Source organism: Tachysurus fulvidraco, chromosome 18, assembly GCF_022655615.1.
Source record: "Tachysurus fulvidraco isolate hzauxx_2018 chromosome 18, HZAU_PFXX_2.0, whole genome shotgun sequence".
NCBI lineage: Eukaryota > Metazoa > Chordata > Actinopteri > Siluriformes > Bagridae > Tachysurus > Tachysurus fulvidraco.
In genome coordinates this window covers 9,235,993-9,260,345 of record NC_062535.1, presented here as the reverse complement: position 1 = coordinate 9,260,345, position 24,353 = coordinate 9,235,993, and the positions used below count along the sequence as shown (strand labels likewise).

The 24,353-nt window shown below is 42.2% G+C and overlaps 1 protein-coding gene across 1 annotated transcript; it reads left to right on the top strand.

Annotated features, from left to right (window-relative positions):
* Positions 1-15: 15 nt before the first annotated feature.
* On the top strand, positions 16-24,353 carry pdcd11 (programmed cell death 11). Its single transcript, XM_027156627.2, has 36 exons — positions 16-137; positions 348-477; positions 1,065-1,202; positions 1,546-1,713; positions 1,835-1,996; positions 2,912-3,023; positions 3,150-3,325; positions 4,632-4,739; positions 4,841-5,050; positions 5,494-5,618; positions 5,869-5,929; positions 6,019-6,165; positions 6,369-6,620; positions 7,279-7,404; positions 7,563-7,757; positions 10,597-10,767; positions 10,890-11,103; positions 11,717-11,869; positions 11,967-12,079; positions 12,919-13,397; positions 13,714-13,776; positions 13,852-13,948; positions 14,040-14,129; positions 14,609-14,714; positions 15,106-15,283; positions 15,575-15,631; positions 16,216-16,338; positions 16,440-16,562; positions 18,113-18,284; positions 20,721-20,894; positions 21,071-21,220; positions 21,331-21,581; positions 22,538-22,706; positions 22,798-22,951; positions 23,093-23,258; positions 23,804-24,353. The coding sequence occupies exons 2-36, from the start codon at positions 367-369 to the stop codon at positions 23,973-23,975; spliced, it is 5,466 nt and encodes a 1,821-aa protein (XP_027012428.2). The 5' UTR covers positions 16-137; positions 348-366; the 3' UTR covers positions 23,976-24,353.

Genomic DNA, 24,353 nt, shown 5'->3' with positions numbered 1-24,353 from the left:
AGTTATTTTTTTTTACTAGATCGACTCGGGTTGTTTGTTTCCGGGTCACAAACATGGCATGCTTTTGAGAAGAACATGTGAGTCTGTGAACGTGGTCTGAGATTCAGGAGTCATTAAAAACGATCAGGTTTAAGAATGTAAGTGATTATAACACGTATCGTTTTGTGCCTTAGTGTCGTCGCTGTAAAGCAGCATGTTGTTTACACAATGTGGAGACTTTGGGCTCCTTTTAAATAACTAAACAATTCAGAGTGAAATAAATGTTTGTGATCCTTCTGATCTGATGGCTGTAATGTAATAAACCTCGTGGTTTAATCTGAAAGAGAGATTTTATTTGGTCTGTACAGACATCTGGGTTAAAGCACCATGGCGGCTGAAGAAGAAGATTTCCCTCGTGGTGGAGCAGTGAAGAAAACATCTGAGCAGAAAAGTGCTAAATCTAACAAGTTTCGAGTGGAAGTGGACAATCTCTTCGAGGTTTGTGATGATGATCATGTTGAAGATGAAGATGATGATAATGTTTATGTTGTTGATGAAGATATGTTGTCGATGATGATGATGATGATGTTGTTGATGATTGTTTATGTTGTTAAAGATGACGATGAAGATGATGGTGATGTGTTTGTTGTTGATGATGATGATGATGATGATGATGATGATGATGAAACTTACAAAAACTGTTCTTTCACAACTGATTCTCCAAGCAGACTTAGTAGCCTAGTGGTTTAAGGCGTCGGATTACTGACCAGAAGGTCATAAGCTTGAATCCCAGGTCCACTGCTGGGCCCCTAAACAAGGCCCTTAACCCTCACTTGCTCAGTTGTATAAATGAAAATAAATTGTATAAGTCATTCTGGGTAAAGGTGTCTGCTAAATGCCAGAAATGCAAATGTAAGTAGTCAAGTCGAGTCAAGAAGCTTTTATTGTGATTTCATCCATATATAGCTGTTACAGTACACAGTGAAGCCGTGTTATTGCCAGGTTTACAGAATGTAACTTCAGATTGGAAGTCTCAAAAAATGGAAGGCTTGGGTGTAAACATAGTTTTTGTTTCTACCCTACAGACTCAAGAGCCGGTAGTGAAGAAGAAGAAGAAGAAAGTTGCGAGAAAGGATGAAGATGAAAATCCAGCCAAAAGGCAGAAAACTGAAGGTGGTCTGAAGCTGAACACAACGACCAGCACGGAGATCCTGCATATGAAGGTAACGGCTGATCAGGCAGTGCTTTTTTTTTTTCCTTCTGACGACACAAAGGACGTTGCTGTCTCTTGGCCGCCTTGACACGTGCAGCAGCACAAATCATTGTACAAGGCTTTGTGACTAAACGTTGTGTGAAAATGTCCACCAACTATCGTTGTTGTCAGTTCAGTAAAATACTGATGGAAGAAAAAATACGTTTACGTGTTGCAATCGTTCCTAAGCTGTAAATGTAAACAATGAGGTTTGAGCTTGCACAAAATTCTGAAAGATTTGATCCCCTTGTGCTACAACAACACTTTTTTTATTCATTCATTCATTTATTTACTTATTATTCCTTCTCTTTCAGAATCTGAAGCTGGGCACGGTGCTGCTCGGCTGTGTGAGGGAGATCTTAAACTTTGAAGTTGTGCTCGGTCTCCCCAGCGGAATGAAAGGCTACATGCCCATCTCGAGCATTTGTGATGCCTACACGAAGATCCTGAGCAGCGCGCTGGACTCTGGGACAGACCTCGAGGTAAGTAGGTCATGACTAATACTCAGAATTCAGATTATTACTCGTACAATAATCATCCATACGACGCTGCACCGTCTCAGTCGGATCTGTTCCTTTTTGTTGCCATGGTTTCTGTGTACAGGATCTTGTGTCCCCTGCCCACCTCCTCACCCCGGGGCAGTTGGTCAGGTGTGTGGTGATGACGCTGGATCTGTCCAAGCAGGGCTTTGTCTGTCTCAAACTGTCCATCAACCCCAAAGATGTCAACAAGGAGCTGAACTCCAGCTCTCTGAAAGCAGGCATGGTGAGAGACGCTCATGATGTTTCACAGTAAAGAAGTGACGACGGTTTATTCAAATCAACACAATGAAATGATCCTAGGCACGAAATGTCACTGCGTGTTGAAAAATAGAGCTGAGAGAAAAATAGAACGAGAGAAAAATAGAGCTGACTGGGAGAAGAATGGAGGAGAGGAGAGGTGAGAGAAAAGAGGAGAGCAAGGGCAGGAGGGGAGGGAAGAGAAAGGAGAGTAGAAAGAAGAGAGAGCAAAGAAAATGAAAAGGGAAGAGAGTAGCGAAAGGAGAGGAGACTGGAGAAAGGTCAGGAGTGGAGAGAGGAGAAGAGGGAAAAAACGAGGAGAGGAGAAGAGGGGAAAAAAGAGGAGTCAAAGGTCAGGTGTGGAGAGAAGAGGAAAGAGAAGAAAAGAGAGTAGAGGAGAATGGAGGAGTGTTAAAATGAGAAAAGAAGAGTGGAGAGACAATATTAGTCCTTAAGGAGATAAAACGTAACCCTGGTGTCACCCATGAGGAACAGAAAAGATCAGGATTGAACACAATAGCAGGTCATGAAGCGTTCATGGTGAAGTCTGTAACACACACACACACACACACACACACACACACACACACACACTGCTCCACTGCACACAGTCTGTGTGATCATTCACCTCTTCTTCTGCCAGCTTTGTGTGGGATTATTCAGGTTCTTCAGGTTTCCTGGATATTGTTTGGGATCATGAAATTCTCGCTGGTGCTCAGATCTGGACGTGGCCAGTGTAGCTCATTCAGCATCTTTGTCCTGCGTTGCTCAGGCCTTGTGTTTGGGACGATTGTTCTGCTGAATGCTGATGTCATTCAAACACACTGTATTGAGAAATGAGAGATGAATGGATGAATAAAGAGGGACAGAGTGATGGACGGATTCTTCTGTGTGCTTGTAGACTCTGGGTGGCTGTGTGGAGAGCGTTGAGGATCACGGTTACCTGATAGACATCGGAGTGAGCGGAACCAAAGCTTTTCTGCCCAAAGATGAAACCGCCACAGCAAAAAAAGGTAAACAATTCAATAAAAAAGAAACTGACCTGCATGAGACGTCACGCATGAAACTGACCTGCTTGTGACGCTAGTGAAGGTGGAATCGTAGGAGACGATGAGAACCGTGTGTGTTGCGTTTCTCAGATCTGAAGGTGGGTCAGTACGTGACGGCTAAGCTGGAGGAGGTGAAGAACGATGGAAGGGTGGTGCGGCTTTCTGTCAACTCTACTGCGGTTAACCAAACCTGCGCAGAGACGCATCACGGCTGGACGCTGAGTAACCTCTTACCTGGGCTGCTGGTCCAAGCCTGCATCAGGAAGGTAACACAGGAGATTAACACCTTCTAGATCACCTTTCTTTGTTTTAATTTGATTTATTTATATTTTGCTGCTGTTTACTCCACATATCTCTGTATCTGTATCTCACAACATTCCTCTTCCACGTTATGTTACTCATGTTACACGTCGGTCGTGGAAATGAACGATGTCGTCGTCTCAAACACGCGTCCAGGTAACTTTACATCCAGAATAAGTCTCGACCCAGTACGAGTCGTGTTCTCCTTCATGGGAATCGTTTCAATCCCAGACAACTGAACTCGCACCACCTCCTACCTGCAGTCTGGGGTTCAGTACAACGCCGCGCTTCCCCGGGCCGCGTTACATTATATCCTGCTCTGTTTCAGTGTGAAAGCCTCCTTAAGCTCAGAAGTTAAAACAAGTAACCAACATAGCAACAAGAAAAGCCTAGCAGGAAAACAGAACTTTATTTTAATTTAACAAATTATTTATTTATTTAGGAATCTGGTGTAAGTTGATGAACAGGACAGGGCTAATGTTTGAACAGCATAAACATTAAAACTTTGTGTTTTTTTTTTGTTTTGTTTTCTTTTTTTTCTTTCAATTAATTATTATTATTATTTTTATTTAATAAGATTTGCTGTAAAATGGAAATTAGCACATGCCTGGTCTACATTCCACTGCATGTCTATATCTCTGTTACACTTAATAATAATCATGATAATAATAATACACCGTTTATGTAATAATCTACAGTGAGGCAGCACAGTATATAAACATATAGACTGGACTTAAAGCTTGTATTTTTGCCATGATGAAAGAAAAAAAAAATCAAAAAATTATTTTATATTATTGTTGTTGTTTTTTATTATTATTATTATTATTATTATTATTATTATTATTAATTACCAGGCATGTTCTAATTTCTGTTTTACCACAATTATTTTTTTTTTTTAAAGTGTGTGTGTGTGTGTGTGTGTGTGTGTGTGTGTGTGTGTGTGTGTGTGTGTGTGTGTGACACACTGTGGTAACTTTTCTTCCTTCATCATGGTGTGTCCTAGGCAGCTCCTACATGTTTGTTCCCCAACTAAACCTCCTTGTTGTTGGCTCACAAGACCGAAATATCTAAATTCACATGGTCACTGAGACAAGTCCAGTGTAATACACTGCTGTACATAGATGTGACGTAGCTTACTGTAAAACTGTAGTTCTAGTTTTCCGAAGTCTCCCAGCCCATCAGGGTGAGAGATGAAATCTTTCCAGTGAAGTTATCAGGTCTTTAACAGATCAGTCTGAACACGGTTTAATCTTCTGCCTTTCCTTTACACAGGTAACGACTCACGGCCTGATCGTAACATTCCTCTCGAATTACACCGGCCTGGTGGACTTCATGCACGTCGACCCTGAGAAATTGGCCACGTACAAGGTCGGGGACGAGGTAAGAATCCACAAGTTTGGAAAAAAAACAGTTGTTTATCATTTTCAAAATCTCTCAGTGAACTGTAGAATATTTTCGGAATGTGTAAATCCTGCTCTCAGGTCAAAGCTCGTATCCTGTATGTGGACCCGTCGTCTCGTCTGGTGGGGCTTTCCCTGCGCAGCTACCTCCTATCACCAGGGGGCGGCGTGTTAGACATCGTGACGAATGAGCGAACAGGGGAGGTGCTGAAGGGCTGCAAGATGACTGCTGTACACCACCAATCCGGAGCCGTGATGGAGCTGCCGGACGGGACCACGGCCTTCGTGCACGTGAGTAACGCCACCACCAAGCTCCGCCCACATGCAGCTGCTATTAGGTGTGAGTAGATAATCGTTAGCATCAATTGTAGCTAAGACGCACCTTCGGAATCTCAATTCTGCGTCCTGTAATTATTAGGTGCTGTGCGGCTCTAGGAGCATCGAAGTCTGTCCCGTCCTGACCAGTCAAACCAGTGCAGTAGTAAACTGGACCAGTTTATGATACAAGACCTGATGTTAGACTTGTGCAATTCTAAACATTATATACAGAAAATTAGACAGATATAACAGAGTTTCCTGGACAATGTTTGACGTAGCAGGTCTGAAGGAATTTCTGTAGGAATGTGTAGAAATGTACTGCACTGTCTGCACATGGAAACTCATCACACAGTAAATGTTCAGATCTTTTCGTGTGTCTGTGAGGCATCAAAGTTTCTGTCTTTTCTGTCTCTCAGAAAAGCCATCTGAAAGAATCCAAAGGGGAATTTAACCCAAACCGACTCCTCGCTCAGCCTGAACACACACTGAGAATATTAGACTACAGCCCAATGGAGCAGATCTACATGGCCACGCTGCGCAAGTGAGTGTGTCCGCTGTGTGTGTGTGTGTGTGTGTGTGTGTGTGTGTGTCCGCTGTGTGTGTGGGTGTGTGGGTGTGTCCGCTGTGTGTGTGTGTGTGTGTGTGTGTGTGTGTGGGTGTGTCCGCTGTGTGTGTGGGTGTGTGGGTGTGTCCGCTGTGTGGGTGGGTGTGTCCGCTGTGTGGGTGTGTGTTTGTGTGTGTGTAGACCGTTTAAAGATGATATATTTTGACTTTGAGCCCTTGTCTTACAGAGCAGTTATCGAAATGCCTTTCTTCAGCTATCAGGATATTAAAGCAGGACAGACCGTCCAGGTGAGGAACTCTGAACCTGCCACATTATCATTATCCCTCATTGTGTAAAGAGAAGTGCTGCATATTCTTACGTGTCTGTGTGTTTGCAGGGCACGGTGATGAGCCTGGAAAGGTACGGCCTGCATGTGAAAATCACAGACCACATTAAAGGCCTCGTTCCCAGAATTCACCTGGCGGACATCATCCTCACCAACCCTGAAAAAAAGTACAAGGCAGGCATGAGGATCAAATGTAAAGTGAGTTCCTGTCCATCGGCTTATACGAATCTTCTCCTTCTAATAACACGTCATTTCTCATGTCACCTCAGTCACAGACACAAAATTCATCCTCAGTAAAAGAAAATCTTCTGCTTCTGGAACATAAACCTTACCCACAAATCGTCTAATCCTTAACATCTATTAGTACATATATCACATACATGCTTCTGCTTTGTCTCCAGGTTTTATCAGTGGACCCCCAAAACAAAAAGATCACTCTAAGCAGGAAAAAAGCTCTGATGGAGTCTCAGCTGCCCGTGATCCTGACGTACAGAGACGCTCGTGTGGGGCTCGTCTCCCACGGCTTCATCGTCTGCATCAAGGATTTTGGCTGCATCGTAAGATTTTTAGGCGAGGTCAAGGGCCTGGTGCCGACGTCCGAGCTGACCTCGGAGCCCGGCGACAACCCACAGGGTCTTTTTTACATAGGACAGGTTAGAAAACTTCTTTAATCGCCATCTTTTTTTCTAAACACACAGTCGATCATTATCATGTTAGAATCCGGACATGTCAGTCTCCAGGCTTTACATTACACGACACTCGCATGTTCTTAAGTGTGTGGTGTATAATCTGCTTAATGTACAGCTGTAAAAGTGCATTTTTGTCATCGTTGCTGGGATCGAAATAAAAGATAATGCACCGAAACGTAAACGTGAACATTACAGCACACAATGTTAACGTGTAAACAACACTGGAACAAACAAATAGGGGGGGGAGATCCCCAAACTCTGAGGAATGAAGTTTATTTAAACGCTATTGACTCTGAGCACTATGAGCACTATCGACTTCACTGGTTGTATATTTAGTTGTGACACAAATGAACGGAGCATCAGGCTATAATGTAACGTAATGTGTTCTTTAATCATTCGGTCCGGTTTAATTTTTATCTTTTTTTTTTTTTCCCCCAATCATTTTGCATGCGAATAATGTTTGTCAGACTTTCAACACTTTTTGTTTTGGATTTATTTATTTATCTATTTAATTTATTAATATTTATTTATTTATTTATTATTAGTTTAGGCTGGTTTTTATTTATTTATTTATTTATATATTTTTATATACATTTTAATTTTTTTTTGCACTATTGAACAGGTGGTGAAAGCCAAAGTGCTTAAGTGTGACGCTGACAAGGAGAAACTGCTCCTGTCCTTTAAAGCAGTGACTGCGAGAGACCTCGAGAAGGTGCAGCGTGTCAAGTTCAACTTTGAATTCGGAAAGGTCGAGTATCACAGAAGGTTCTTCTAGTTTTCATGAAATGTACACATTATTAAACACGGACCAAGTTTAAAGTGTCATTAAATAGGTACTCGGTGTGATTTTTGTTCGTTTTTTTTTTTTTTTTTACACTTCTCTTCTTTTTCTTTGTTCTTCTTCAGAAAGTGGAAGTGATTGTACAAAAGAAATCCCAGACTGGACTTGAAGTGTCTATTCTCCCAGAAGACATGCCGGCTCTGCTTCCCACATCGCACCTCTCTGACCACATGTCCAACTGCTCTCTGCTGTGGACGGCGCTCCAGGAGGGAGACACCATCTCGAACGTCGTGTGTCTGAGACGAGACAAAGAAAGCATCGTATCCTCTTTTAGTGAATGTTTGAGGTTTGCGGTTTTTAAAAGCTGCATTCGTGTATAATGTGCTGTCGTGTATATCCCATAATTCCCTGCATCGTCTCCGGCAACGTTGCTATGAAACCTTTTCTTTACCTTTTATTATACATATCAAACCCCTGTCTTATAAAGCTACAGACTTAACAACAGCGAAGCATTAAAACCTTTACTGTTCACTCCTCGCTCGTATTCATAAGGATTGTAAGACTGAGCTCAGAGCGTTCCTAATTTAGCTTCAGTGTCTAACTAGGAATCTTATCTTAAGAGTGATTCTCAGAGCAACTCTGAACAAGGAAGATACAAACACTTTTATCTTAGAGAGGGGGCGGGGCTTAACCTGTTACTAGGTATGATGCATTCGTTTGAAGACTGTGATTGGTTGTCCAATAAAAAAATTAGCAGTGCTCTTAAAATCTGGTCTATTATAAACCTTCACTTTGTCTCTATGTAAGATATTTGAGGCTATACAGTGTAGGGATTACGTTCATGACCGATCTTATTAGAGATGTTCTAATATCTGTATGTGACACAGCAAAGAAATGTCATAGAGACAAATTATATCATTTCTGCTGCTGTGGCATTTCGGCTCTATTTCGGAGACGTTCGTGTATCTCTAAATACCATAGTGGTAGAATATATATATATATATATGAAGTGAAGTGACATATGGCTAAGTATAGTGATCCGTGTACCGTGAACACACACCCGGAGCAGTGGGCAGCCATTTATGCTGCAAGCCCGAGGAGCAGTTGGGGGGGTTCTGTGCCTTGCTCAAGGGGACCTCAGTCGTGGCCAGCTGGGACTCAAACCCACAACCTTCGGGTTATGAGTCAGACTCTCTAACTATTTGATATATATATATATATATATAATGTGTGTATATATAATATACACACGTGTACATATGTACGTATTTGTGGTGTGTGTGTGTGTGTGTGTGACATGTTACCTCTAATATGATCGGTGACAAAAATCCCTACACAATCTAATGTGTATCATCTTATCAACTCACTATCATTATTAAATATTGTATACAGTACATTTCTTCTCCCTCTTCACCTTTAGGTCATTTTCTCCTCTGCTAAAGAAACTCTTAACCCTCTTATATGTCCTCCTCACGTCTCCTAACACTGTCTGATCTTAAGAGGTTAAGATGAAAAGGTTTAAAGGTTAAGATGCTTTATGAATAACTTTATTTAGTATCGTTGCTAGGGTCTTCCCTTTAATCTTAAGAACTAAAGAACTCTAAGAGCAGTTTTCATGAACACGAACCCAGGAGTAAGTTTTAATTGTACACTATTAACTATTTCGGCCCTGTGTCTCATCCCTTAAAAATGAATCCATAGCAATGCGTAATTTACCGGAATGGAATTTCAGACACAAAATGCACCAGACAGATTGAAGCTTTCCTGGCTTTCAAATCCTCTTCTCATTTTTTGATGATTCGGTATCATTCGATTCTAGAGCGTTTCTCACTTTCAGGTCGTTTTTGCTGCCTTATGCTGCTTCCCGGTGCCTGAAGTATGTGTTTGGTTCTCATTGACCACGAACCTCGCTGAGTATCCTGCTAAATGTTTGTTTATCGATCGATCCGTTCATCTCGGCTTAATTTTTCCAACTCGCTAGCGACCCTTAAGCCCTCTACTGAGGGAGGGCTGAAAGTAGTGCAACTTTTTGTGTTGTCTTGCAGATTGTTCACAATTGAATAGAAACACATCTAGCTATAGTTCAGTCAGGACCACTTGAGTCAAAATAGACAGTTCTTTGACATATTTAAATTTTTATTTGCAAGCTTATGAAATTTACACATTTGGCGGTATGGCGCTGTTCTGAATTCCCCTTTCTTTTTCATGAGCTTCATGAAAGCTAGTCAGGGAACAGCAGCAGCTTCGTGGGGAGACAATCTCCCATTAACTGGGAAAGCAGCCAGACAAAATCCCCCCCATTTAGAACAGAGCCTGCATCAGTGACAACAGAATGACACTGATTAAGTTAAACACACAAAGTTCCAAGGAGGAGCTAGGGGATGAGGTGGGTTGCAGCAATGCAGAGGAAACAGCCAAGCAGACAGACTGAAAAAAGCATGTAAATAGGGCGCCCTGTTTGAAATGGACCAATAGCGCGCTTAGGAATCAGATCAGCTGATGGGCGGGGTTAGAAAATTGACATCAGCTGATAGCCGAGCTTGACTATGTGGCCTGCCTGAACTGACGCTGAACGCTATATACATCGTTATCAGGGTTTCCCGCAGAAAATTTGTTAGTTAGGGTTCGGCGGGTGGGCGGGTCTAGCGGCGGGTCGGCGCTTCTTTGTGAGATAGACCACAGACTCAGTACTACATTTAACAATTATTTATTTAACACTAAATATAACATTTAAATAACATATAATAATAAATAAGAGTGCAAAAGAACATTAAAAATTTTGCCGACACACGTTTTATCAACTGCTTAGTTATCCTCTAGACAGTAACGGACCACGCGCGCGCGCTCGCTCGCGGTGTCAAGCGCGTCTGCGCTATTCTCCGAGATGCACTTGACGGCCTTTTGTGCAGTGGAATGTTTTTTGTTTTTTTTACATCCTTGTTAAGGCGGTAGGGCTTCCGAGCTTAGGCAGGCCGCCTTAACTGATGATTATAAACCCTGGTTATAGAGTTTCCTGATGCAGCTGGTGTCACATGACCGCCGTTCGACTTGATATTTTTTCATTGTCGTCTCAGTAGAAGTCGGTAGATGTTTCGAGTTTAGAAGAGAATGTTAGAGAGCGCTTCCTGTTATCATTTGTTCTTTAACCATTATGTACAGATTCTCAGTAAGAAGCCGTCTGTGATTGCGGCTCTAGAGGCAGAAAACCTGGTTTCGTCTTTCTCAGAGCTGCAGGTGGGGACGGAGATGCTGGGCTGGGTGAAGAGCATCATGTCCTACGGCGTCTTCGTCGACTTCCCTCACGGCCTGTTTGGCCTCGCACCCAAAGCTGTGAGTCTCCACTTAATTCTGAATTATTTCTTATTCACTATTACGAAGAAAGTCAGAACATCCGCAGAATGAAACGGAAGATGAAGATGAATCCTGATGTTTTGTTGTAATCTGCTGTCTAGACTATGAGCGATAAGTTCATCACAGACACTGCAGGAGTGTTTGAGGTCGGGCAGACGGTACTAGCCAAGGTGACCAACTTGGATGAGGAGAAACGCCGGTTTTTGATCAGCCTGAAGGTGTCGGACGTGAGCTGGTCAGAGAACGACGCCAAGGCCAGACTGATCCAGGGTCAGAGCGAAAGAACGTCCGTGTACGACGCATTGACCTCGAGAGGTAAGAGCAAAGGGTAATGAATAGTGCAGTCGATCATGTTCAGTTAGTTTGGATCATCAGATCCAACACTTTCACATTATAGTCTTCTAGAAGAGATCAGATGTATATAGGATTTGCTCAGCATGAGTTTAGCTCGTGCTTCATTGGAAATGTAAGAAAAATCCTACAAACCTCTCGTTTAAACTCTTCATATTTAGCTAAACTACTGTGAAGTAAGTGTGGGGTAGGAGGCGCTTTGGTGTACGTCACATGTGGTGAAAAAGTGAAGCGTGTCTAAAAGCCGTCTCTTTGAATTCCTCTTTCGAAAGTTTATATGAACTGAAATGTGGGGGATCTGGTAGCTTAGTGGTTAAAGTGTTGGATTAGCAATCAGAAGGTTGTGAGTTCGAATCCCAGGTCCACCAGGCTGCAATTGTACAGCGTTTATGTTGGAGAAAAAGTACACTGAGCTGAAATGTACTTGTTCAGGTTATACTTTATAGACAGATGATAAATAATATGAGCACAGGTTCCTAATTATGTATAAAAAGAATCTTTAAAGTCTTAAAAAAGCTCATGAGCACATTTGAGTTAAACATTCAGATGTCTCTCTCTCTCTCTCTTCTTCTCACAGGTGACTCGGACTTGCTGCAGCAGCTCTCGTCTGTGTCACTCGGGGATAAACTGAAGATGACGGTGGACGTGACACGAGAGGACGGCTCGGTCGTCCTGACCTCAGATCAGCTCAGCTACGCCACAGTGCTGGCCTCCAAATACCACGTAGCAGGTCAGTCCGTCAGCACCCAATACACACCGTGCATACCTTCACTCTGACCCGAAAGCTTTGACTAACAGTTCGTTCATGGATGTTGGGACTGTTGTAGATGTCAACACCACCCCAGGCAATCAGGTCACCGCCGTAGTGCTTCATGTTGACTTTTTGTCCTCTGAAGTCCACGTGTCCCTTCTGCCCAATCTCACGGTGAAGAAGAAAAAGGTGAGTAGAAACAGAAACGGATCTTTACCTTGTTCATTACTAAACCAGGTCTGTTTCTATGTCAGTTTTGTCTACTAAAGCTCGCTTGTGTTTAGATGTTTTGTAGCAAATCTTAAAGCGGCAGTATGACATTTTTGCTATAAGGCTTCTGCTACATTAAAGAAAACATGCATTAGTTTATTCTCATCCCTTTAAGTCGAAGCTACGCATTTCTTGAATTGTGTGTTTTTAAGAATTAGCCTGCAGCCGAACAGCTCTGTTTAACTACTAATTTCTGGACCAGAAAAATGTAAACCCAATCCTGAGATGAAAATATTACTGAGATCCATTCCATGCAAGATTCTGCAGAGCATAGTTTTTCAAAAGTAGCTGTAACAGGAAGTGATTGTTCAAAGCTAGGAAGATCTTTTAAAAGTTACAAACAGCCGCTTTAACAGGTATACGGTACGGTTGATTTCTAGAAACGAAATGGCAAATACATACATATGCAGGCTTTGATTTGGGGAATTAAAACGGCAGGTAGACGCGGTTCTTTTAGTCTGAGTGAATCTTTTTTTTTAGGTTTATATTTGTCATGTAGAAGCTGTGCCTTTGAGCATAAGAAAGTAAGAAATAGTCGAGGCAGAGACTTGTTTTCTTGGAGATTTGTATGCCCTGGGGTATTAGTTTAGGTGTACGAGTGGAGGCAGTCTCAGGCAGGAGTCACGTCATGGGGTATTAGACTAGATGGATAGATCGAAGCAGGTTTTCCGTCTATGGCGATTTAGTTTTTTTTACCATAGATGATACATTACATGCTGATATACAGTTTTGAACTTGTACTCTGTTTTCTGTTACAGTTAACAGCTGACTCCCAGCACACCGCTACAGTCCAGTACACGGACAAAGACTTTGCCGTAATCTCATTGGGCGACACCGGTCACCTGACTGTGATTCCGACATCCGACCACCTAAACCAAACGTTTAGCTCCGATGCAGAAAAGCTGACCGTGGGTGGTAACGTAACCGTGAGCGTAACCGACCCGTGTTGTGAACATCTGGGTGGACGAGCCCTCGTGGTTAAACAAGCCAAAAGCAGCGCTTCTCGGAACCGAGGCGAAGTGCACAAATACAAGATCGGGGACTTTGTGACGGCAAAGATCAAGACCATCAAACCTCTGTGTGTACTCGTGACTTTGCCGGATGGAGTCACGGGCAGCGTGCATGTTTCTCAGATCACTGAATCGCCCAAAGTTGGAGGATTACCCACGTCGTCCCTGAAGGTCGGGGCTGAAGTTAAGGGCAGGGTCATCGGTGCTCGTGACATCCACAACCACAGGTAAGGCGATTATGGGTACATGGTGGCTTAGCGGTTAACCTCTCACCTTCGTGATGGGGTTTTGCTTCCCGCCTCCATCCTGTGATGTTCTCCATGCGCTTCAGGGCTTTTCTCTGGGTTCTCTGCTTACCTCCTCTGTCCCAAAGGTGTCCAACTGTAGGCTGTATGGCTTCTCTACATTGTGTGTCAGTTTGTGCATAATTGTACCTTGTATCCCGAGTCCCCTGGGATGGACTTCAGGCTCATGGGACCCTCCCTCGGATGGATGGATGTCTGAATGAAAATAACGATCACTTGCTTGTTTTTTGCTCTACAGGTTTCTCCCCATCAGCCACCCCAACTTTGTCTTCTCTCAGCCTGAGCTCACGCTTCTCCCCAGGTACAGAAAAACAATGCTAACACCATCACATGGTTTCCGTACCAATTTCATTACATTCATACAGCTTTCTTTCAGTAAACTGGACGCTAGCTTGCCTGCAACATCACTGGAGAACAAACCTGACCCACAGAGCTATAAACCTGGACAGGAGGTCATGTGCTATGTATCTAAAGTAAGCAGGACGTTTGTGGTGATGGGACAGTTTAAAAAAAAAAAAAAAACATTATTATTGATTGCTTTAAACATGTGTTTCTTCGGTACAGTACGTTCAGAAGTCAAAGTGTCTCGAGGTTGCCGTGTTTCCCAACGTTTTTGGATTCGTGGACTTGCTCGCTATGATCACTAAACCTAAAGTGAGTAAACGTGTTCTGACTAGATTAAAATAGATTTTTTCTTTTTTATAGATATCTACAGTATTTATGATAGATTTTAGTTGTCGTATCATTCGGTGTCGAGTCTGGAGACTCCTGAAAAATAAAGATCTTAAAAATTAATAAATAAATAAATAAGTATTCGAACCAGCCTCTCTGGTATCTGTAGCTGTCTCTCACTGATTATTAAAATGCACACAGTATTACTTAGATGTTTCTTCTCCCTATGTCAGCATCGTTTAAGTCTTAACTTCTTATCCGTGCTTCAGCTGAATCGTGGTTGTAATTTTCAGGCACGTTTCGTTGTAACAAACTAACGAACGGCGCCGCAGTGATAATCCGGTTTTTTACAAAGAGCTGAATTTGCACATTGTTTAGAACATTCTGTGTCTGGACTCGATTTGTGGTTAAAAACAGATTTGTGCCGGATTTTTACTTTCTTTACTGCTTTCTTTCCCCAGGAGGCAACACATCCACAAAAGCTCTACAAACACGGCCAGTGCGTCTCCGCTAAGGTCGTCACGATCAACCCCAAAAGGCCGAACCAGCTCAAACTTTCCTTTACAGGTAACATTTACAGGCAGATCCCTTTAAAGGATTAGCGTTGTTAATAAAACATGATGTGCTTTTAAAAAAAAAGAGAGAAATCGTTATCTCCTGCTCTCACACAGTAATGGCAGAATGCAGTTTGAGTCTTAGATACAGCTGACGTTGCAGTAGCGGATACTCAAAACAAAAATAAATAAATAAATAAAAAGAAGGCAATTGATTTTGGATCCACGGTTTTCCGTTCTGTCGGCCAATGTCAGCGCCACTGTTTCCCAGTGTGCTCTTTTACTTTGCTGAGTCATGTACTATAATACACACACACACACACACACACACACACACTGCTGGGATCGTGACGCACAGTGAGTGGCTCCCTGGTGTGATCTCCCGGTGTCCTGTGTTTCCATAGGGACGCACACTCTCGAGAAGGGGGCCGTTACCATGGGCATGGTGTGGAAAAAAATCCCCCACGTGGGCTTGATTCTGAATCTGCCGTTCGGGAATTCCGGCATGGCACGTATTACCGATTTATCAGACGAGTACGTGGATGCTCCGTTTGAGCAGTACAAAGAAGGCCAGGTGGTCAGGTATGAGTTTTAGTGTTTGTGGATTAAAACTAGATCTCACAACAGCAAAACTGAGTGAACTTGGTTTAAAAAAAAAAAAAAAAGACAACATGCACCAAATGCACAGTATACAGAAAGTGAAGACGAAAAAAGATGGAGTCATTCGTTGTTTATATATATCATATAAATATATATATTTTTAAATTGTATATATTATTATTGTTATTATAAAATTATTATATAATTTTTGTATATTTTGTATAAAATTATTTGTTTGTTTGTTTATTTATTTATTTTTATTTGTGTCTTCAGATGCTGTGTTGTCGGTGAAGAAGGCGAAAAGTTCCAGTTGTCTCTGCGTCTGTCCAGGTACGTTACAGCAGCATGTCCTAAAGTGGTTTAAAATGTTTGTGTTTTTAATTTTTTTATTATTATTATTGTTTTTATTTATTTATTTGTTTTTGTTTGTTTGTTTTGTTGTTGTTTCCCCCCCCATTTTGTTTTTGTTTACATATTATTATTTATTTATATCTCTTCATTGCTTTTTTTTTATTGTATTTTATATATATATATATATATACTGTATGTATATATTTGTATTTATTTTGTTTTGGACATTTTCCCCCTTAGTGCTGTTAATCACATCCAGCCATCATTAAAGTTATTTGTTATTCGTTTGTTCGTGTTTTACATATTGTCCACTAGACGCCAGACACTTTTAAATTTCATTAAAGAAATCTTGAATATTCGAATGTTAGCTATTCGAATGTGTACAAAGTGTCTGTATAACTCGGACACAGTTTAAAAGCTGCTGTGTTGCAGTGGTCACTGATCCAGACCCTGTGTTTAGACACCAGCACAAACACAAGTTACGCTCTTTATTGTGTTGGGATACAGAAACATACAGAACATGTCGGTTTTTCATGTCGAGTGTATTGGCTGAATGTACGCAGGATCCGCAGCGGAAAAGCTTTAAAGGTGAAAGACGTGGACGTCAGCACCGTCTCCGAGCTCCAGGAGGGTCAGATCATCCGAGGTTATGTAAAGAACGTTGGAGAAAAGGGCATCTTCGTGAGGTACTAAAGATTTATGATATGACAGATTTTGGTCCAGTCTTACATCAGATCCGATGCACTGGAGTAAGAGCTCATTTTTTATTTTTGTTTATGGGTCAAAGGTTATCCAGATCAGTCACAGGAAGAGTCCTGTTCCAACACGCCACAAACTACTTTGCAGTCGACTCCGACCTGTTCCCGCAGCACGTCTCCCAGAATGCACTGCTGACCACCAAAGTTCTCCAGTAAGACTGCAGATTATTCCATAACGGGTCTATAATGGTTTATAGGCAGCCGTCAGCGTTCATATTGTCTTAAGTTGTCAGGCTTTATAAAAAAAAAATAAAGAAAAGTGCGATACGCTACAGGAGACTTTTTAAGCGTTTCGGCATTTTTGAATTTTTTTTTTATTTATGGGTAATATAACATTTTCTCGTGTGATGTGTTTGGTCAGAAATCAAAACCTGACAAACTTCCTAACGCTCCTTCTTCTTCACAACCTGCTCATGATATTAGACCTTACCACCCATCAAGTGTTTTGGTTTGCATCCATTTTTCCAGTGATTACTGCAGCTTCCTCCACACTGGCATCAGCTCTAACTCCCTCCATTTGCTCCGAATCGATCAGGACTCAGCATGTCGTCTTCTCTCCAACACTCAGCCTTGGCAGCGTTTACGTCTCTGCTTCACACTCTGCATGCCGGCTTCCTGTAAACCAAAATTTCCTCATCACTTATAAATGTTGCTCTGATGGCAGTCTTTCTCATCTTCTCTTATTCTTCCTACACTCTCAAACCTTTACCTGAGACTACCTTCCATCTTGTGCACTTTATGGTGAAGAATCGGTGTTATTTTCTAATGTGCGCTCTGTCTAACCCTGAACTGCGTGACACGGCTCGGATATGTTAGATCCGAGGTTTAGTCATTTTCCAGAGCCCCGTTTCACATCGGCTGTGAAGCTAGAGTAACTCTGGTGGACGTGACATCAGCATGACTATGAATTTCATTCATTCAGATTCATCTGTGATGCGTCAGTGATCATGTTTCTGAAATAAAGATAGAAAGAGTTAAAAGTTTAGTGGTGACGACGTTGAAGTCGTGTGACCGTGATGCCGTTCATTCATCAAGCATCGCGTTAGTTCTGGCAGGCCGCGTAGTCAAGCGTGCATCAGCTGTTAATCAGCTGTCCCCGACGCGCACCAATCCGGTCACGACATCCGTATTACCCGACCATTTAAATTCCCATTCATAGAGACGCTCTAGCGCTTCGCTGCTGCCGCCACGATCTAAACTCCACCTAGCCGGAACCTGTGTTCGTTCTACCAGTTTACGTCATAAATCTCCACCTATTTTTCTCTCTCTTTACCCCTCTCTCTTTCTCTCTTTATTTATCCATTCATTTATTTATTACTTTCCAAAACGCACCAGCGAGATTATCTATTACTATGCATGATCAGTGGTTCTGTTATAAGGGGGGTCTATTCAATTTTCTAGTCGCTGCTCTCCCCGCTCTGTCCACGCATGCGCACGGACGGGCGCGTGGATTCTTGCCCAGAACAGAACCATACCTCCAACACTAACTGTATGCATCTCAGCTAATACATTCTGTTTTGACACAGTGGTCCTGACAGAAATAGTTTTAGTCTTTTACTTCAGGAGATTGTACTTAAGCTTCAGAATTTATAGAAGTTGTGTCGATGTAGGAAGATCTATTAGAACGTCCTGTAAGCTGTCCGCTGTATTAGTCACAGATTCTGTGGTGGATATTTGCTAAATGTCTCGTGTTTATGTTCAGCATTGAGGCAAAGACCGGTCACGTGGACCTCTCCTTGCTCCCAGAGGACACGGGAAAACCAGACATTCTCCCAGAATCCCTCGGGCTCCCACTGCGCCTGAGGGGAAAGGACAAGGAAAAGCACGACAAGAAGACTGCTGCGAAGAAGCGCAAGATGGCTGAGAACATGCAGGTGGGTGTCTGTGTGCATGTTTTGTTGATGTAAAAAAGAAAATCATAAATGTACACATCACAGTGCTTATATCTGTCCCAAACGCTAGCTCGCTCGAACCCGAGCTCGCTCGAACCTTCCTGTCCGTGTGGAGTTTCTCACGTATCTCCACACATATTACACGGGGTGAAAATATTCTGAATAATAACGACTATGACTCTGTTGTGTATCACGCCCCCCCCCCCCCCCCCACGCTTCAACTCTTACTTCACCTCCAAGTCAGCTCTCTCCTGAGTCTGCCTCACTCACATTTCCTCTCTTTCTGTTCGTTATGTTTACTAAACCTGTGCAGTATCTCAGAAACATGTTCGGTCTACCTGAACTGTCTTCTATTTAATGAAGAGTTCCTTTTAGTTACTCCAGCACTGTACTGCTCTCTCACTAGGGATGGGTACCGAAACCCAGTGTTAAACTGGCCCCGGTGCTAAATTTTATGAAAGACCGTAGTATCAGTAAGATTGGACGCTATCGGTTCTGCTTTCGGTGCTTGACAAAAAAATAAATGTACTATGTATTCCTGCTTAATAATGTTTTCGTGCACATTTTATCTTGCCAAACATTTCTAATTTGCGATAATATTAAGACGTTCGTCTGTGAGATCCGCGAGATCTCTCATGCGCGCCGAGGACTGCCTAGCTAGCTCGTCTCTGGTGGCTGCCCCATTTACGTCAGGTATGCTAAAATCATGTCGAATCGACGTTGTTCACGTCATTTAAAATAAACGTACAATCTCCCTAATCGGATTGCTTACCTTACGTTGAAATACCGTTGATTTCTTTTGGGAGAAATGTCCTTATGCATTCAACATATTTTCTACTTGTTTTTTTTTTTAAATCCCAAATAAAGAAAAATCAGTACGTAAACATTTATTTGGCTAAATGCACAGCACTTCAAGTTAGTTTACAAAATCGCCTACATATAAATAGCCTATTTAGAGTGTTTTTTTTTATTCTGCAGCTTTCACGCTAGTGCATTAACAAATATATAATATTTAGAAATTATATCCAGAAATACATTTGGAATGATGTAATGCAGACACATCATTAACTTCATCATGTGAAAGAATAAAGTACTTTTATTACAACACAAAGTACCGATAAGAATACCGTTAAAGTACCGGACCGTTAAGCAGTATCGGGAAGAGTAATAATAGTGTTAAAACCTTAACGATACTTATCCCTATCTCTCACTCCCTTCTCTTTCCTGCTACTGTGTTCGTATCGTATGAGAAATTTCCCTATTGTGGGATGAATAAAGGTACATCTTTATCTTACCATACCAAACAGGAAGCAAGGCCTGTTTTTTTCTTAATGTGTTAATACTTCCAGTGGGGTGAAGTATACCGTCTGGTCTTCTGCGTACTCCGGCGCGGCCTCTCAGGTTACACAGGCACTCGTTCAGTCTCTTCTCATGAGTACACCGAGCTACTGCATCTTGCCCCTGGCAGATTTTGCCAATAAACACCATTCGACCTTCCGTAACTGATCCAGAATGCAGCTGTGCGACTTGTGTTCGACCTTCCGAAGTTGTCCCACTCCACCCCACTGGTTTCCGGTAGCAACCCCGAATCAGATTTAAAACCCCGATGCTTGCCAACAAAGCCAAAAACAGACCTCTTACCACCAAGCACTTAGCGCTTCCTGCACTACACCACGCTCCCTCATAGCTCCCATCATCTCTCAGGGTACGAGAAAGGGACGCAGCTACACTACTATTCTGGCGTGGAGATGATGGTGGACTAAACTGAGCATATTATAGATACAACCGAATCACCGGCTGTATTCAAACAATGGCTACAACGTGCTTTTCAACCGGTGATCTTTTTATTCTGTGACCTCATTAACCAGGATCGATGTATTCATTGATAAACGACGTCTCGTACCCCAAATGTCGTAACCGTAAATATAAATTAAATTAATTTGTTTACATTTTGTTTACATTTTATATAGACGTTCAAGATTAATATTAGACTTATATTTGAATGTTTTAAGTGTATTTATGCCCAATGAGCAAGTCTGAGGCGACTGTGGTGAGGAAAAACTCCTTTAGATCGAAGAGGAAGGAACCAGACTCAAAAGTGAACCTCATTCTCATTTGGGTGACGCTGGAAGGTGCCCTCGGGTATCACCTGTGTAGGAAACCCTGTACATTGTCGTTTTTGACGACTTGAATCTGTTGAAAAGTAAATAAATGTTATTTGATGTGAACATTCTTGACCTGCCTCATGACCGACTGATAATTAACATGAACATGCAGAGGTTTAGATGTTCCTCTAAAATGGCCAGCACAAAGACCGTGTCTCACCCGGACCGTGTCTCACCCGGACCGTGTCTCACCCGGACCGTGTCTCACCCGGACCGTGTCTCACCCAGACTGTGTTTGTATTTATCGCTACAGAAAGAAGGCGGGCCACAGAAGAAACTAAAGAAAGAAGACGACGATGCAGAGAGCAAGAAAAAGAAGTCAGCGGAGGAAAAAGAGACGAACTCGCAAGCTGAAGATCAGGACAGTGGAGTCGAGGTGTATTTTCGAGAAAAGGGCACAGAGAAAAAGGACAAAACAAAGAAAAAAGTGAGAGATGAAAAATGAATATTGCTCTTTTAAACTTTTCCTACCATCTGATTAGTTTGGATGTTGTAATTATGTTGGATTGTAGAATTGTTTAATTAATTAAATTATGATTATGAGACTGATGACACAATTTTGTTTATTTTTTAAGTAATTACATTTATTTATTTTTTAAAAAGGGTAAAAGCACAGCTGCGCCTTCAGAAGAGCCAAGCAGGCTACAGGTAGCATCTGGTTTCTCCTGGGACGTAGCGCTGAGCTCTCTCAAACCTGCAACTTCAGCCCAAAACGCGTACGAGTCCAGCGACGACGAGCAGGAAGACAGCAAGGTCTCTCTCTCTCTCTCCCACATAAACACTAACATCTAGTCAGTTCCACAACTCCATCATCTCATCATCGTTTTGTTTCTTCTCAACTATTTCGTTTTCTCTCCCCGCAGACTGCCAAGAAGTCCCGGCAGGAGGCGAAGCTGGAACGGAAGGAAGCGGAGCTGAAGCTCAGCAAACGTGAGGCGGAGCTCATGGAGCCCACGTCGCGACCGGAGAGCGCGGAGTCTTTCGAGCGGCTGCTGCTCTCGTCACCAGACTCGTCTCTGCTCTGGCTACAGTACATGGCGTTCCAGCTGCAGGCCACACAGATCGAGCAGGCGCGCGCTGTAGCCGAGAGAGCCCTCAAAACCATCTCCTTTAGGTGCGTCACTCAGAATAGAACCAGCTAGTGTTGGTATTAAAGACCCTGTGAAGCTCTTCGTGTCGGTCAGTTCAAGTCAGGGTGGAACATGTCAAGTGGCTCCGCCCACTTTTAAAATATCCACAAGCTTTTAGATGATCTCACAGCTCGGCTAACGTGAGCCTGAGGGATAACGCTAACGGTGCGTTGGATTCACAAATAAATCTGTCTTTAGTGAATGAATTCAAGACGTTTACTTTTCAACCAAATGAACATGCTTGTCCCTCAACACCGACATGGCGATATTTATAACGCTGGGGGCGGGACATCTCGTATTCTAGAGAGTGTTTGATTGAATGGACAGAAGAGCTGATGAGAAGCTGAAGTACGGAATGCGGAATGATGTTTACCAAAATGATCGATCCATATTGGTGATAGAGCCACCACTGAGATGTTTTTACCTCTGTTGGGATAAACGTACACTGAAATATTGTGGATGAAGTTACAAAGCTCTTGGGGAACCTCAGGGAGCAGAAATGGGTTTGATACCATCATTTACATTGAAGATAGAAACATTTGTGTGGGGAAAATGTTTTTGGGATCATTTCTATGAATATATTCCCTCTAGTAGGCTAGATTTAAAAAAAAAACTGAGTGTCTAGTTTTCATATGAGCTTCATACTACCACCGGTGTGGAGCGAGACATGAGAGAAATTCATACAGACATTTTTTTTTCGCCCTCTATGGAATAATAGTTTTCTTGATCCGGCCATTAAAATAAAAATAAAATGTCACTTGATGAAATGCATTTGAGGCTAAAAATAAATCTCAGTTTGTTAAATTGGCTTTATGCTGGTTTTAAGGTTAATTGGAAGGACAAGGTGGGAAACAGAAAGGCGTTCAGATCTCTGGGATCTTACCGTTTGTGTACACGGTTAATTCTTTGCATGTTATCTTCATTTTTGTGGGTTCTGTAGGGAGGAGCAGGAGAAGCTGAACGTGTGGGTTGCTCTGCTCAACCTGGAGAACATGTACGGTACTGAAGAGAGCCTTCAAAAAGTGTTTGAGCGAGCCGTTCAGTACTGTGAGCCCATACCTGTCTACCAGCAGCTGGCCGATATTTACACCAAGTCCAACAAGATCAAGGTGAGATTCTTCGGTAGAGATTTTCTGAGCCAGCGTAGATCAGATCACGCATTAAATCGGAAGATGTTATTTTTACCGAATGTGATTACAGGAAGCCGAGCACCTTTATAAGAACATGGTGAAGCGCTTCAAGCAGGAGAAGGCCGTGTGGCAAAGTTACGGCTCCTTTTTACTGCGTCAGGGACAGAGCGACGCTGCCAATGCTCTCCTCCAGAGGGCGCTGCAGAGTCTGTCCAATAAAGAGCGTGAGCAAATTTTTTCTAAAGCTAGCTTGATTTTAACTCCCAGTATTTCATTTTAGTTATATATTCATCCTTTTTTTTTTTTTTTTTAAACTCTGTCTGTTTTGGCCGTAGAAGGAGAATTGACTTGTTTTGTCATTACAGATGTGGACTTGATAGTCAAATTTGCTCGGTTGGAATTCCAGTACGGGAACGAAGAGCGAGCCAAGGCCATGTTTGAAAAAGTCCTGAGCAGCTACCCCAAACGCACGGACCTGTGGTCCGTCTTCATAGACCTGATGATGAAGCACGGCTCACAGAATGACATCAGGTGGGCTGCCGGCTAGACGTAGGACTAGACTAACAACTGAACACGTGCTCCTTTAACAGAAAATGGTCTATCTGCATCTGTCCTTTCTAGTAACATAACGTAGATATACATATTACAGACCTGGGCCTTTGTCTGTTATTGATACATGGATTATTGAGTTAGATCGGATAGGAGAGTTACTACGTTTCTGTGGATAGAATCTTTTAATTAGCATCATTAAATAATAAATGTCGAACAGCCTGGAAAACTCTTCACATGGTTGATATAACAGCTAGGAATAAATATTTTTAAATTCCTTTTGCTGAACTCAAATAGAAATAGAGTTCTTGCGTAATGAATTATTTAGCGAATTCATGGGTTAATACAGTTAAGATGCTGCTTATCAGTTGAAAATGCCCAGCTAATACAGACTCTCATCAGATCTTCATTTTGACTTCATCATAACTGAAATTCAGGTTACATTTCTATCAAATGTATAGAAGATATAATCCGGCTTAATGCGGCCCTGGAATAAAATCTGAACCAATCCTTTCCCTCCTCTATAGGGCCCTGTTTGATCGCGTGGTCCACCTGAGTGTATCGGTGAAAAAGGTTAAGTTCTTCTTCAAGCGCTACCTGGACTACGAGAAGATACACGGCACACCAGAGAGCGTCCAAGCAGTCAAGCAAAAAGCTATGGAGTATGTGGAGACCAAAGGGACTGACGCCGCTAACTAGAACAAGCCGTCAACGTGGAACCATCAATCACAGAAACCAGTAAACATGTGGACAATAATCCTAATCTCATAGCTTCGGGAGGACAAAATGTATCCTGCTAGTATTATGCTAGTATCTCCGGCTCTTGGTAATCGCATCCGTTTCACTTGTCTGGATTCTTTTGTGGAATCTAATTGACAAACCTAATAGGATTTATTTAAGACGTCAGGCTTTTAACCAGAAGACAGCCGAAACTGTCGATGATGATGCTGGCCAGTCTTTTTTTTTTTTTTTTAATAAATTACTGGTTGGAAGAACAAAAAAATCAAATTTGTACTGATATCATGAATGCAAGATTAGATTTTTTGTAAATGGATTAATTAAAGTGTTCCAAAATCA

What these genes read in the sequence shown, in the direction of transcription:
- pdcd11 (XM_027156627.2), top strand. Translation starts at nt 367, where the DNA reads ATGGCGGCTGAAGAAGAAGATTTCCCTCGTGGTGGAGCAGTGAAGAAA. An exon ending in TACATGGCCACGCTGCGCAA is followed by an intron (nt 5,619 to 5,868) that starts GTGAGTGTGTCC and finishes CTTGTCTTACAG; the next exon opens with AGCAGTTATCGAAATGCCTT. An exon ending in CCAAGTCCAACAAGATCAAG is followed by an intron (nt 22,707 to 22,797) that starts GTGAGATTCTTC and finishes ATGTGATTACAG; the next exon opens with GAAGCCGAGCACCTTTATAA.